Below are 16,423 nucleotides of genomic sequence, written 5' to 3'. Positions count from 1 at the left end.
ACGTGCATGGGCAATTTATGACACACAAAAGACAAAGAAAAACATGTACTTTCGGCGAATGACTCCTTCAAGATAAAAACAATTAACTATACAAAATAAAACACAGCAAGATTGATAGCATGGTCACTGCAAAAAAGAAATATATATTTCAATCTGTCCCTCATGTGGATCTCTTTTAATGGATTATAAATATTTTAAGGTCATCTACGCAATTAATGTTGTCATGTGATTGATGCTTGTACTGCCAGCTCAGTCGATTTTTTTTTTAAGGGCTGGTAAGAGAACCAAGAACTTTGACACAATTCGAACACTGATCTACCAGATGGGATGACAGTCTCAAGCTCGGAAAAATAAGAGGTAAATAAGAGTGGCTCCGTCATTAGAACTGTTGCCTGGAATTGGGAAGCTTTTCAGTCTGAAGTTTGCATTTTTTGCCTTTGTCAGTGTGGGTTTACTAGGGTTCTCTGTTTTCCTCCTTCTTCAGACCGAAGACATGCTGGTTAGGTTGATTTAGGAGTACAAATGGTCACTCCTCCAACTTGTATATGGATCGACTTGTATAAAGAACAGACTTGTAAATGGATCGACTTGTGTATAGAGCAGACTTGTGTATGGATTCACTGGTTCTCGCCATGAATATAGCCTCAGATGATGGAATGGCTTTAAGAATTATTTAAACAAACAGATGATTCAGAAATTACCATATATTTTAGACCTTAAAAACAAAAAGTACAATCTTAAAATTCTATTCTAGAAAATACCGGCAACCATGTCTGGCCGCTGCAATTTGGACTATTTGCAAACGTTTCATGGATCGACCAATAGTCTACGAGAGGATATAAATGCATGGATTACTCTTTTGAACTCAGCAGAAATTCGAAAGAGTTAAGTTTTTTTAACTTTGGTCACTAATCCCAACTCAAAAAAATCACGATTTGACTACTGCATGTACCTGCTTCTTATGACCATTTCTGGTGTTTCTGCAAACAATGCTGTCCAAGAACATAAGAAGCTGGAAACAATCCTGACGACTATAAACAAGAATCTATTGCCAATGGCGTTGCTATGATCATATTTGACATTTTTTACTCTGAATTACCATGCTACGATGGCTTTTTTTCTAGTGGCAGTTCAGTTATTCAGTCTGACTTTGCTCTCGATATTACAGATTGTCATTGAAGAGTAAGAGAGCTTATCCTTCTGTAATGCTAATTCTAATTAAACTACATACTATAGTATCAGGGCTTGATCAGTGAAAATAAAAGCAGGTTGTGTAAATGTGCCATTCGATATGGTGAGAGTGAAGGGCAGGTGGAGATGAGATAAGTGTAATTAGAAGCTGAGGGAAGAGTATGTGTGGATGTTTTCCAAGACCTTGTTAGTGCTAGACAGGTAACAGGTAGTTAGAAAGTAAATATGTGACAGGTCTACATTCTTATTTCAGTTTTTGTCTTTGTCCAGGAGAATGTTTTATGACCCATATTTTTTAAAAGGTGGTCTATTCGATTGTTGTGAGATTCATGCTTGGCTATTTTGACAGGCTGATAGAATAACTGAAGCTGTATCGTTAAGAATTTCATCAGTACTTTAGAATATTTTTGAAAGAGAGAGATGGAAAATTTGGGACTTATTTTTTTCTAGTATCTAATAATTGATGGAAATTAAATGTGTGTGTATCGGATTGTTGCTGCCGTTTTTAGTCGGACGGTCAATTGTTACAAACAATCAGAGTCTTACTGCCTTAAGGTCTGGGAGAGTACAATAACACACCACAAGGTGGGAACTTGTTTCAATCCAAGGGACAGCTGTTTCTTCACACGTGAATCCATAGACTTTACCCACAATAAGAATAAAAATAAAAAAAACATTAACATTTGTTTAAACTGACCATACAAACATTGAAAAATAAACATGCTGTGAGTAGCAAAACCAGATATCACGCTAGCCTCGACATATACGAAGACATTTGCGGGCTTGGGTCTTTCTCTCACCCATAACCACGCTCAACCAACCTTCGTTTCCTTTGTCTCACCCGCACTTGTACATATTTGCACTTCCCGCCCAAAACTAATGGATCGTACCATCCTTAGGGGGTCAATAAACATGCTTTACTAAAATGTGTCAGGATCCCAGTCTTTGTCATGGTCTTGTGTGTGTTTTGTTTTGTCTTTTCGTGGAGAATCGTTCTATCATCCTCCACGTGTTTGGTGTCTACGTCACTGGCCCCACCCCCCATGTCTCCTCATCAGGCTTTCCCCTCACCAGGTTTCCATCACCTCATCACCCACACCCCTGTAGCTTGTCCCCATTAGTACTCTCCCCTGGTTTCTCATTATTTACTGTCTTATTATTATTTTCCGCTGATAGTTCCCCTCTATTTAAATCCCTCTTGTGCTCTCGACCAGCGTCAGACCGTTGCGTGTTATATGCCAGTTCTGACTGCCTCAGTCTAGTGTGTCTAGCACTGTTAAAGTCTTGTTAAATTATTTTATGTTATTCTAAAGTTCTGATCCTCGAATTCGTCACAGCTCCAGTGTTTTTGTCTCGTTATTATTTCTACCTATACCTCCTAGTGTTCTCTGGCGCTCCGGATCTCCGTTCTTCCCACTACCAGCACCTCTCCACTAAAGAACTGGCGCGTCTGGATTCATCCGGCGGGTCGAGACTCCTCCCCGCTGAGCATTCGCTCCTGGAGGACTCAAGAGATCCAGTTTGGATTATTCTCAGATTCTTACCGTGAGTGCCGGTGGGTAGAGGTTTCTCCCCAGGCACTCACGAAGAGACACAGTCCTAGATTCTACTCTTCTTTCTTTGTGGACTGTACCAATTAAACAGATTTCCAGCAATTGAGTCTCCGACCCTCTGTTTTCACTACAAGTCATGACAAAATTGTGTATCTTTGGTTAAATTGCACCTACACCTCTCTGTACCTTAGTACTGTGAACTGACGTTCACGTGATGACCTCTGTGCTCATCATCACACAGCCCCCTCCCTCTAAATAGTCACGACATCAGGTGTGACGTGACAAGAAGTCTGCCATAAATTCAAACCCCCTGCTCTGTACCGGACTTCAAATTTAAAAGGGTTGAAGGGACAAATACCAATGCGTTATTCTATCATTAGTGTCTCTCATTCTATTGAGTCATTGCAAAGCTCTATGATCTGTTTAAAACACAAAGTCTTTGCTAATCAGATAGTACTTCATAGTGTCTAAGGCCCATTTGATGGCTAGAGCCTCTTTCTCAATAGTAGAGTACTTAGTTTCTTGGGGAAAAAGCTTTCTGCTTATGTACTGTACAGGATGGCAATTTTCTCCTTCACCCTGTACAGCACCTAGTCCTTGTTCAGAAGCGTCCGTTTGTACCAGAAAAGGAAAATCAAAGTTTGGGCTCTGTAACACCGGATCCTTACAGGACTTAAGGTCCTGAAATGCTTGATCACATTCAACGGTCCATTTAACTTTGGAGGAACTACTTTTCTTTGTTAGATCGGTCAAGGGTCTGGCTCTGCTGGAAAAGTTCGGTATGAATCTTCTGCAACAACCTATCAAACCCAGAAATGACCTTACACTTTTCTTCATTGATGGGGCAGCACATGACAAAATTGCTTGTAGCTTGTCCACTTGAGGTCTTAATGAACCTCCACCAGCGACATACCCCAAGAAAGAAACTTCCTGTTTGGCAATTTGACACTTTTTTCGCATTCACCAACAGTCCGGCTCGTTGAATTCTTTCAAACACCTCCGCCAGTTGTACTAGATCCTGCTCCCATGTCTCACTGAAGATGATGATATCATCGATTTACGCTGCTGCACAATTTCCCAGACCTCGTAGCACTTGATCCACCAAGCGTTGGAAGGTCGCCGCCGCTCCGTGCAGACCGAATGGCATATACAGTTGAAAGAAAAAGTATGTGAACCCTTTGGGCTTACTTGGATTTCTTCATAAATTGGTCATAAAATGTGTTCTGATCCTCATCTAAGTCACAACAATAGAGAAACACAGTCTGCTTAAATTAATACCGCACAAACATTATACGTTTTCATGTTTTTATTGAACACAACATGTAAACATTCATAGTGCAGGGTGGAAAAAGTATGTGAAACCCTAGGCTAATGACTTCTCCAAGAGCTAATTGGAGCCAGGAGTCAGCCAACCTGGGGTCCAATCAATGTGATGAGATTGGATGTATTGATTAAAGCTGGCCTGTCCAATAAAAAACACACCAGTTTTGAGTTTGCTGTTTTGAAGTAGCGTTGTCTGATGTGAACCATGCCTCGCACAAAAGAGCTCTCAGAAGACCTACGATCAAGAATTGTTGACTTACATAAAGCTGGAAAGGGCTACAAAAGTATATCTAAAAGCCTTGATGTCCATGTGTCCACGGTAAGACAGATTGTCTACAAATGGAGAAAGTTCAGCACTGTTGCTACACTCCCTAGGCGTGGTCGTCCTGTAAAGATGACTGCAAGAGCACAGCGCAGAATGCTCAATGAGGTGAAGAAGAATCCTAGAGTGTCAGCTAGACACTTACAGAAATCTCTGGCACATGCTAACATTTTTGTTGAAAAATATACAATAAGGAAAACATTAAACAAGAATGGACTTCATGGGAGGACACCATGGAGGAAGCCACTGCTGTCAAAAAAAACATTGCAGCACGTTTGAAGTTTGCAAAAGAGCACCTGGATGTTCCACAGAACTACTGGCAAAACATTCTGTGGACAGATGAAACCAAAATTGAGTTGTTTGGAAAGAACACACAACGCTATGTGTGGAGAACAAAAGGCACAGCACACCAACATCAAAACCTCATCCCAACTGTGAAATATGGTGGAGGGGGCATCATGGTTTGGGGCTGCTTTGCTGCCTCAGGCCCTGGACGGATTACTGTCATCGATGGAAAAATGAATTCCAAAGTTTATCAAGACATTTTGGAGGAACACTTAAGACCATCTTTCCGCCAACTGAAGCTTAACAGAGGATGGACGATGCAACAGGACAACGACCCAAAGCATAGAAGTAAACCAACAACAGAATGGCTTCAACAGAAGAAAATACGCCTTCTGGAGTGGCCCAGTCAGAGTCCTGACCTCAACCCGATTGAGATGCTGTGTCATGACCTCAAGAGAGCGATTCACACCAGACATCCCAAGAATATTGCTGAACTGAAACACTTTTGTAAAGAGGAATGGTCCAAAATTTCTCCTGACCGTTGTGCAGGTCTGATCTGCAACTATAGGAAACGTTTGGTTGAGGTTATTGCTGCCAAAGGAGGGTCAACCAGTCATTAAACCCAAAGGTTCACATACTTTTTCCACCCTGCACTATAAATGTTTACATGTTGTGTTCAATAAAAACATGAAAACGTATAATGTTTGTGCGGTAATAGTTTAAGCAGACTGTGCTTCTCTATTGTTGTGACTTAGATGAAGATCAGAACACATTTTATGACCAATTTATGAAGAAATCCAAGTAAGCCCAAAGGGTTCACATACCTTTTCTTTTTAAACTGTATTTGAAATGGTACCATCCTGAAGGGACACGAAATGCAGTCAAGTTCTTCACTGACTCAGTCAATGCCACTTGCCAATATCCTTTACAAAGATCTAAAGTTGTAAGGTACTTAGCTTTACCCAGCTGCTCTATCAACTCGTCTACTCTCGGCATTGGGTAAGGGTCAAAAGCTGACACTGCATTCAGTTTTGAAAAGTCCACACAGAATCTTGACGAACCATCTTTCTTAGGCACTATTACCAGTGGACTGCACCATTCACTTATTGATGGTTCTATAATGTCTGCTTCTAGCATCATTTGCACCTCTCCTGCTGGAACTCTACAATGAGTTTGCCTAATCGGCTCTGATGCCTGTAAACGAATGTTTACTACTAGCCTCTCGTTTTCAGTGCTAATCAGGTACAATTTATCCCCTTTAATCGCCAAACGATCTTTCAGGACTAATGTCCACATTGTGTTGTTAGCCATAGCTTTCTCAAACAGTGGTTTAAGGGTTTCATCTTGCCTTTGCAACTGTACAATATCATGTGCAATTTGTTCCTGCGACCAGTTTGGGTACAATTTTGATTACTTCTCTACCTACCATTTTATCATAACGTCTCTGCCTCATAGACTTTCGGTCTTTTGACACATTACACGTTAAGTTTTGCAAACATTGCTTAATGCCCTCTTCCTGCTGTGCCTGTGCTCAAGTTACAACCATCGCCTCAGCGACATCCTTCTCATTTTGTAACAAATCCGCTAACACAGGTACATCTCTGCCCAGTATCACCGCATAAGGTGTCTTGTCGATAACACTGACCATCAAACTGTAGGCCTGGCCTCTAATTTCAATCACCACATCACCTTTCAGGTACTCTTTTTCATCGCCATGTATGCAACATACTGTCAACTTGCTGTACTTAAGCATATTCAATCTTCCCAAACATTCTGGTCTCGCCAACGTCTGACTTAAACCAGAATTGATGAATACTTTAAACAACATGCTTCCTATCTTCACATCAATTACTGTGTCGATATTCAGCTCTATCTCATTTAATTTCAATGATGATCTTATCTCATAACTCAAGCGTGTATTAGCCATGTTTTGCCCCGGGCAATCAGCTTTTTATTGCCCCGTTTGGCCGCATACATGACATATAATAATAGGCCATCTATTGTACCAGGTATCACCTCCTGACTGCCTATTATTATTAAACATAGATCTAGTTTGTAATATTCGGTTATCCACAGCAAAAAATGCTTTACCACACTGTGTCATTTTAACACACATTAACAGCCATTAATTTCAATGTTTACTGCACTGATTTTTAATGCAGAACATTATGTGTGAATAGGTATTTACAATTCCTATTATGAATTTATACATTTATTTTTAATTGAAAAAAAAACAAATGTTTGTTATAAATGTGTTTTAAATGTATGTTGAATTAATGTTCACAAAAAACACCATTAATTTCTCTCCTTTTTATTGCAGTGAATGCAGCTGGAGATGTCTCAAAAGAAGATATTTCTAGTATTAATAGCCATCAGCACTGTCAGCCTGCTTCTGCACCATGGGGGTCACTTGAACTTGTAAGAATCACAGATGAATGCTCTTTCCATCGTTTCCTACCTCATTGATGACCATAGGTCAAGAAAAGAAAAACTAAATTGGTCTTTTCAGCAGGGTAAACCAGTAGATTTAGGTTTATGCAAAAATCAACTGTATCCTGAATGATTATCTTATGTAAAAAGGCAAATAGAGTAGACCAGCACAACCTCCAGTATTTCCCATTTTGTACTTGAATAAAAAAATATGTATACAGGTTTCGATAGACATGACTGTTATTTATAAGCTTTTTATACTGTATTGGTTTCCCAGCCCCTGTTTTGCAGCTAGTGTAGTTGTTCTCCTTGCCTTGCCAAGAAGGTGTTAGGCTGGCAGGAGCATAGATATGTATAGATGGATGTTCAACTGCTCCAGATATGTAGATGCGTCCTCCATTTTGGAACGGTCCACTGACTTGACCCACAGTTTGCCAAGGTGGCACAACACTGCATTGCCCCTGACTGTAAAAACTACAAAATAACCATCCTCTTGTATTGCGTTATGTGAAACGTAATGTTGGATTAAGATGAGATCTGTCATTAATGAAACAAATATTAAATACATTTCTCTATAATTCAAATGTGTTTTAAATGCATTTTAAATCAGGCAAACGCTAATTTGCACTCATTTAAAAGAAATATGCACACGGCGGCAGTAGAGGGGGTCCATTTCTTAAAGCAGAAATGGAGGCGAAACCGATCCGAGAGAAAATTAAAAAGGGAGAATTAAAAACAAAACATAAGGAAGGAAGGAAGGATGTAAGGAAGGAAAGAAAGAAAGAAAAGTTACGTGTGGGAGCGTTTAAGGGAAGTGGTTAACGAGAATGAATCAAGTCCTGGGTATGTAATATGCAACGGCTGTGAGGGCAAATGTTCATTTAAAAGCATTTTACATTCAGCTTATTATTTTACTATCAGAGATTGGAAGATTAGTTCTGTTATGCTTAAAACAAAGAATTACAGTGACGATCGGGTGCGGACATCTATATCAGAGAAAATTATACGTGAGGGCGGGTGGCGGTTGGAAAATTTATTTGAAGTAGCGGATTCGGGAAACATTTTAGCTCATCCGCGCATCTCTCTCTCTCTCTCTCTCTCTCTCTCTCTATATATATATAGTATCTATGGACAGGAACTCAAAACATTTGTGAAACCATTAAGCCAGTGTATACCAGCCAGCCTGGACCTTTCAGTATGTCTTATGTCACCATCATGTCACTTGATTATTTATATTTAATAATAATTAAAGGCTGACTGTGATATTGTTAATTCTCTTCGGTTTCTGTTCATCTGTCTGTAGAACATTGGAGGCTTTCTGGTTGGGGTGTCCATCCTCCATGCTTTCCTTTGCCCAGGGCAGTAGTGGTCCTTCTCCTAAACACACCAGTGTAGCCTTCTTGAAGACGCACAAAACAGCCAGCTCCACTGTGCAGAACATGCTCTTCCGCTTTGCTGAACGTAACAACCTCACCGTGGCGCTGCCCATTACCACCTGTGACCATCAATTCTGCTATCCTCGGCCCTTCAGTGCCCACTTCGCACACCTACATACAACACCTCCGGACATCATCACCAATCACTTACGGTTCAGCCGGGCTGAGCTACGACGGCTCATGCCCAACAACACGGTATACATAACAATATTGCGAGAACCAGGAGCCATGTTTGAGTCTCTGTTTAGTTACTATAATCAATACTGTCTTAGCTTTAAACGCGTTCCAAATGGCTCTTTAGAAACTTTTCTGGACCATCCATGGAGCTACTATCGTCCAGAAGAGAAGGATTCGATGTACGCAAGAAATACACTGACCTTTGACCTAGGTGGTGACAAGGACCGTCCGTCGTCAGAAGCGCCGGCGTATGCAAAGCGGTTTGCCGCGGAGGTGGAGCGAGTTTTCTCGTTGGTTATGATAGCAGAACACTTTGACGAGTCGCTAGTGCTACTACGTCGCTTGTTGTCGTGGGACCTTGACGACGTTCTGTATGTCAGTCTTAACATGCGGACCACCGACTCTAAAAGCAGCCTTTCCAATGAAATTACAACCAAAATCAGAGCCTGGAATGCCATAGACTCTGTACTGTACGATCACTTCAATGCCTCATTGTGGAGGCAAATAAGAGCATTGGGACTAGCATGCGTCGAGCGGGAAGTCCAGCTGTTGCGTCAATCCCGGGATCGACTTGTACGTGGCTGCTTCGGTGGACATTTGCCACCCCTTCGCTCGGCTTCTCAGATCACAAATAAGGAATTACGACCCTGGCAGCCGAGCGCCAAGGTGACAATTGTTGGGTATGATTTACCAGTCAACGTAACAAACAAAGGCCACGTTCCTCCGCGAGATGACTGTTTAAAGATGATAATGCCAGAAGTGCAGTATACACGGCTGTTACTCCGATCAGAGTCTCTGCATTATCGGAAGCGATTTCTGCGGAACTCCCAGCAGTCTGGACACGCCTCAGGACAGGTTCGGGTGCATAAAGAGTCTCCGAGTTTGCTACCGCGACCGTCAGGGACTATGGCTCGGAGCACCAGAGGGGCAATGACCAGCATAAAAGGATAGTTAAACTGTGTTTATTCCTCTCTTGAGTTGGACTGCAGGTAGATTTCCATGAGATTATTGGTCATACCTCATCTGTATGGCATGAATATATTCAAAAATATTCTCATTGCATAAAAGCAACATGGAACATCTCTTAATTTAAAAAGACCATTTCTGCTTAATTATTCCATCGTATTTAAGCCACTGTGTTTTTAATACACTGACACCAACAGTCTCAGAACACGGGGTTTAGATGGTTTCTAGCTGGTCTAAATGGTTGATCAGTTATTTTACCAGCTGATGGGGGGAGGGGGGTGATGCTGACTTTACGGACCATTTTAGTCAAGCTGGTTTGACCCTTACCAGCAACAAACAAGCTATCTGACCTTGAGCCATTGTCTACTGGTATACTGTAGAAGATTTTTGTTTGTATTCCAGGCCTCTGGTAATAGAAGACTTACACCTGAGTAAGTGCACCTTGTAATAGATGCTGAGACTGCACCTGAGCCATAAGACACATATATGTGGGTGGCATCGTGTGTCGGTGATGAATCAACTTTCTCAACGGACCAAATTTTATTTTTACCCTCTCCTTGGGCAGTGCTTGAGTTACAAAGCTTGACATTTAAAACACTCATCCTTTACTAGATGCCGAGAATAAGTGATGAACGAAATACATGGGCAATGAAGAGTTACTCTGATAAGTTTTCTTTTGTTCTTAAGTGTTCTCAGTTTTGGGGATTATGCTTTATGGTGCAGTGTGGTTGTGTTGCAAATATGTCATGTTTATTGTTTATATTAGGAAACAAAACTCTACATTGTTAGCAAGAATCAAACTTAATTTCGATCTATAGGAGCAACCAATACGGAGACGTATTGTACGTTAAACAATGGCAAAATTGAGGTCAGTTTGGGAAGCCGGTTGTTATTTTTGCTAATCTGTTTGATGGTTTAGAAAATACACACTGTTGTTTGAAATCTGAAACATTTGCAGTCACATATGTCTCAAGTATGTCGCTGGCCTAACCTCCGACAATGTGATCTGAAGAGTTGCATCGGTGAAATGTAAAACCATAGTCAAGGTTGAAAATGTTAAGTTGGCTATTTGACTTTGATGTACTCTACAACATTACATCACTTTCAGTGAAGCAACCAAATAGAAACTGAATACCTCACAGCCTCTAGAACATATATTTTATTTTCTAATACAGATTTTTTGCCATCCAACACCTTTGCTGGAAGGTTTCTTGAGAAACATGAGGAACACCAAGAACATGGACAAGCTTGCTGCTTTCATACAAACGTTCCTGCAATAAGAATATCACTAATTCCACCACTCTTTGTCCTAAAGCGATCTTATTCTGTTATCCTGAGTGAAGAAGACATTTTTTATACATCATCATTTGATAAAAGATCTCGCTGGCATATTTTTAATAAAGCCATATTGTATTTTAGTGAAATTTGTGTTTTTGAGCAATATAGCAATGGTATGCAATTCTACTGGGTACCGTAATGTAATTACTAGTCTGATTTGTAGATTACAAATAAAGGAACATAGATCAAAGTGACAACAAGCACTTTAAAATGGTTATCCTCCCATGAATCAGCTTCAATCTTTCCAGGTGGTCTAGAAGATGCCCGAGACATAATATAGTCTGGAATCTTATTGACATGGATCTCTGTTGTTAACCATTAAGCCACACAAATGCTGACTTGAACTTGACTTGAAAATTTAATTTTGCCATCATTTACTCACCCTCGTATCATTCTAAATCTCTGTGACTGACGGACTTATGCAGAACACAACTAATATTTAAAAAAACATTAGTGTAACAAGGTTCAATTAAAAGGAAGGAAGGAGACGGGAACCCCCTACGGACGACTGCCGGCGAATAAAACAAACCACAACATAAAGCCAGACCTGGTCCTCTCTCATCGACGGTCCGGTCGCTCGTTCTCTTATGCTCCCGATCTCCTCCGTGATACGAGACCGGTGCGCGCACAGCTGACGCTCATTAACACTCACTCACCGGCCTCGACTCACGGTCTCGCCCCGCCTTCTCCACTACAATTGGTAACCAAACAACATTTTGGCACCCATTGATTTCCATTGTATGGGCACAAAATTGACAGAAGAGTACAAGTTTTGATTGACATGATGATGAATAAATGATGACGAAATTTAGACCGCTCTTTTCCAACAATTATCGAACTACAATACATGTCCTATCACACATTAAATTGTTCTTCACAACAAAGAGTACGTAGCATTTTTTTGGAAAGCATTTTGAGGTGGTTATTGTAGAAGTGACCTATTTATACTCTACGGACAAAAAAACACCTTGAGAGAGATTGGAGATTTGTGTATGAGTATTTCAATTACTTTCACAATTAAAATACTCATTACCATGCCTACACAGAATCTTTTGTGATTCACAAAATGTATATCTCCAACCCATCTCCATGTGTGTTTAAGTATTTTGGGTAATTTTGATAGTGTTTATATACAGTACATAGCAATATGAACTTAATCTAAAATTCCATTTTGTTCCAATCCATTTTGAAGAATTTCACAGATTTTCCTCAGAAGAGCAGAGCATGTCTACAGCTTCCAATTGGGCTTGTCCATTAGGTATTTAGTAGTGTAAATATAATGCATTTCAGTTTCATGAAAAAGGAACAAAAGATTTCTAGCTAAAAGTTTTATGATGAAGAGCAATCTCATTTTTTGTCCTTGTTTGAGTAATAACGCAGGTAGATAATTTGGAGAACAACAATTAGGTGTGTTTTTATCTTTTAATGTGATACAAAAACAGAATTACAAGTGATTTTCTTAATTTACTGTATACAAAGGAAAAATTTAAAAGCTGCTGTACTGTATATTGAAATAGTGTGAACATTTTGAAGACTGTAAAGACAGAATGAGATTTATTCTGTGAAGCATTGGGCTTTTCTGTGTATGAAACTGGCTACATGTTGTATGTTAAAATGACACTACTTTCTGTTCCATCAAATGTATTATTTTACTTATATCTCAAATGTATTTATTTAACTGCTACATTAAGTAATCTTTTTAAATCTGTTTAGGGGCTTTGAATTTAATGCTTCTGACAATCTCAGTTTGGCTTCTTAAGCCGTGTGAAGAGGAATGTAATAATATTGACCAATAAATCTGGAAAAACAATCCTGTTGTGCTTGTGTGCTTTATTATTATTTTTGTTCATATTTAAACATTGTTGATTAATGAAAGACTAACCATGTATAAGAAGTGTGACTTGACCCCAATATATTTCTAATTTATCAAATGGGTTAATCTGAGAGAAAACAATACAAATATCAACCCAGTCTCATGGCAGTTTGCGATATAGAGATGGGCACAAATTTTTGCTGTTTCCTGTTTTCCAATCAGTAGATGCGTTTTTGTGATTACGTGTTTTGAGAACATCCAATAAAATGTTTAAAATGTCAAAGGTGGTAAACCTGATAAACATTAATAGAAAGTAACGGTTCACCCAAACATTGCACAATGTTTTAATGGAGGTCTAAATGTAGGTTTGGGGGTAGTGGGATCTTATGGTCTTGTCAAACATTTTTCAAGTGTATTTAAGCAGCTGACCTACAGTGGCTCATCATTCTCTTACACCAGCTCTTCAGGCATCCCTCCGTGACCCCAAATCCTACAGGCTAAATAAGTTTGCTATTATTATTCTTATTATAAATAAGACCAAATTTGTTTACCATTATTATTCTGTTAAGACTGGATGGGCAGGTGAATTTATAAATTGTAATTCAAGTACACTGTAACGAATTGCTGTAAAAACTACAGCGTTATTTTACAGAAGCTGACTGTTTTTTAAATAATACAGAATATTGCTGTAAAGTGCAATGCATTCTGGGGTCACGTGACGGATTAACTCAAATGTACAGAATATTGCTGTAAATTTCAAATCTACAATGGCGGGATGATCTTCAACGGTCGAGATTGGTGTAGTGCGCAAAATGAGTGATTCACACATGTGGTAAGTGATTTATTACGTTTTTTCCATATTTGGTAACTATCATAGTGGTAACTTTATATAGAGGTATCTACATTCGCGTTTCACATTGGTAACCCCGGATTCAACCTCCATCCGCGGGGACCGAAGGAGTCTTGCGCGGGGTTTCAGCAGCGCCGTCGCGGTAAGATTTCAAACATTCTCCGTCGCTATAGCACCTGATGACAGAAGTTGTTCATGTTATTTAGAGTTTTTGTACAAATCAGGAGCGAAGTCGGTATGTGACGAGCTACAGTTCATTGTATTAGTAAGTTGACGGTTGTTTTTTTAATGTTGAACATCGCGCACGCCGTAGACTCGGTAAAAGTTACATGCTTCGACAGTTGTGATACCACACTCGGTCGTGATTATTTTCTGGTGTAATTCAAATTTGCAAATGCAGTGACCCGTAAATCGAGAGACCAAATTAAAACAAGTCACCAAAGCTTGCGGTAAGTCGTTGTTCACGGAGGATAGCCCGGTAAAGTGATTAATGTACGTAACCATCTAGATATACAGTTTATGTAACGGAGGCCAGATGAGAGCTGTAGCAAAAGACGTTACCGACACCCTCATCGTTAGAGCAGGACTGTCTCCCAGATAGGACCGTGGGATGGTGGGAGTGAGACGACCCGTTACAAAATACTAGTGTGACAATTTCTTGACCGTGACATCCCTAACGTTAGTTAGCTTACATTTCTGTATAAGTACGGTTTTAAGTGTAAATTAATCTGTGTAATTTGCTTAGAGTTTGTTTGTATAGTCACTTATACTAAAATGTAGTTTAAATGTAAAAAGCTTAAAGATAAAATTGTATAGTAACTATTAACTATTGTCACATGTGGTATTGTTTGTTTTAAGACACACTTTGCCATGCAGGCCACTGGATGCTGACTACTGAAGGTTAGGTTGTGTGTGACTGTGACGTGCTCAGCACAGCTTCATGTCTGGCCTTCCCACTCTGTTCATAGCATGTTACATATTCAATCTTGAGTACCAGGATGGGGCAAGCGTGTATCTTGGAGTCCAATGAAAGGTATTAGTTGAACAACTTCCTTACCTGCATTTTATAGATATGTTAATGTTATATACCTGTTAAGACCTTTAAAACAATATTTCTCAACGAGAGATGGATTTTTTTAGGGCAAATTATTTAGAAGTCTCCGCTATTTAACACTAGCAAGCTAATGATTTAATTCATGTGTTTTAATATAATATATTTTGTACATTTAATATATAACATTTTGTTTTTCCTGACTCTTTGTAGATATTAATCCAGAGAGTGGAACAAGAAGAAGCATCATCTAAAATGCCAGGAAACAGAAGAAACAGGTTGCAGTGAACCCACATGTTGCTGCTCTACACAATGATGAATTTTCATTGTAATCGATGAAAAGTAAGAAGCACGCACACACACAGACACACACACACGCACACACACACACACACACACACACACACGCACACAAACACACAGAGATCTCATCATTGAATTACATCATATTATTCTCTGACTGTATATGTTGTCCTCTGTTTTTCTCTGACTATAAATTGAATATCTAACATTATTCTCTTGTTTTGTTTCCATAGTTCTAGCTACTTGTTGTGCTCTGATGGATCAAGATGTGGACCGTTTTACAGACTCACTTGGGCCTTGTTTTGCAATTTTGTTTCATGATGGTAATGTTGGTTAACGCGTTGTTTAAACATGAATGTTTAAAGAGCCATGTTGGATACTATGAAGTTGAAACTGAATAAAATTATTTCATGTACAACAACGTACACAATTCGTCTGTAATGTATTTTTGTATCAATTACAAATTAAAGTCAAATTAAACACTGTATATCCAGTATGCAGAACGTACTGGAAATACAGTGATTTATGTATTTCTTCTAAATAAAATAAATTAAAATCAAGCAATTTGTTGTAAAAAATACAGCATTATACTGTTGCTATTCAAAATTACAGTTTTTCCTGTATTCTGCAATTACAGTAAATGGCTGTAAATTAAATTACAGTACTGTGGCTGTACAATTTACAGTAACTGGCTGGCAACCCTGCTGCCAGTAGTTTACTGTAAATTTTACAGGATTTTTTTTACAGTGTAGCCCTATATACTGGCAACATAAGTAGTCCATATAACTTCAGGACCTTAGGAAGTAATACAATAACTTAATTTCAGTCTGTTCCAAATCAACCTTCTACAAATGGGATGATCGGTAAAAATGTGCTAATAAATGGTTAAAATATTAATTTCCTTTTTTAACAGTTTTTTAAATTTAGTAGCTCGAACTGATTAATTTGATTAACACTAACTGCTATTTGAGCTGTATAACACACGTTTTGAAACGATTGGCTTATTATAAACATCATATTTAATTGTACTTGAATGAAAACCCGGCAGCCCGGCATCAATTTACAGTAATGAATATACAAATACACGATGTTCTTCTACCCACACAATTGTTCTTATTCTGATTAAAAATAATTATAGCTCTGACAATGGAAATTTTGTCTACACTGGATCCAGCGCATCCAAATGCCTTGTTGTTAATTGGATAGTTGCGTTGCACCGGTCACACGCTATTTATAATTAACTAGTCTTACGGTGCGCTAATATTTGTAGTTTGGTTCTCCTGGTTATTTTGGTCTAGACCAAAAATAAAATAATACATTTTACAGAAAATGATTCCACACACAAGCATTTTTTGACACTCCTTGTTTTTCTTATCAACATACTT

At 39.1% G+C, this 16,423-nt stretch overlaps 1 protein-coding gene and 1 long non-coding RNA gene across 3 annotated transcripts in view; both read left to right on the top strand.

The window, feature by feature from the left end:
- gal3st3 (galactose-3-O-sulfotransferase 3) overlaps window positions 1-12,796 on the top strand; it is a 45,145-nt gene extending 32,349 nt beyond the window's left edge. The window contains exons 1-3 of one of the 2 annotated variants that reach the window (XM_056759526.1): window positions 253-357; window positions 6,995-7,092; window positions 8,408-12,796. In XM_056759526.1, coding sequence (XP_056615504.1) covers window positions 6,998-7,092; window positions 8,408-9,668 — 1,356 coding nt within the window. In that variant the 5' untranslated portion in view covers window positions 253-357; window positions 6,995-6,997 and the 3' untranslated portion in view covers window positions 9,669-12,796. Of the gene's footprint in view, window positions 1-252; window positions 358-6,994; window positions 7,093-8,407 lie in introns of those variants that run through there. The other variant, XM_056759520.1, reaches the window with a different exon arrangement.
- A 660-nt stretch (window positions 12,797-13,456) lies between these two features.
- On the top strand, window positions 13,457-15,495 carry LOC130426659 (uncharacterized). Its single transcript, XR_008907214.1, has 3 exons — window positions 13,457-14,717; window positions 14,949-15,077; window positions 15,272-15,495. It is a non-coding gene; the product is annotated as an uncharacterized LOC130426659 (long non-coding RNA).
- The last annotated feature ends 928 nt before the right edge of the window (window positions 15,496-16,423 follow it).

Source organism: Triplophysa dalaica, chromosome 1, assembly GCF_015846415.1.
Source record: "Triplophysa dalaica isolate WHDGS20190420 chromosome 1, ASM1584641v1, whole genome shotgun sequence".
In the NCBI taxonomy this organism is placed as follows: domain Eukaryota; kingdom Metazoa; phylum Chordata; class Actinopteri; order Cypriniformes; family Nemacheilidae; genus Triplophysa; species Triplophysa dalaica.
The sequence above is the reverse complement of the archived record's forward strand: the minus strand, read 5'-3'. Positions and strand labels throughout refer to the sequence as shown.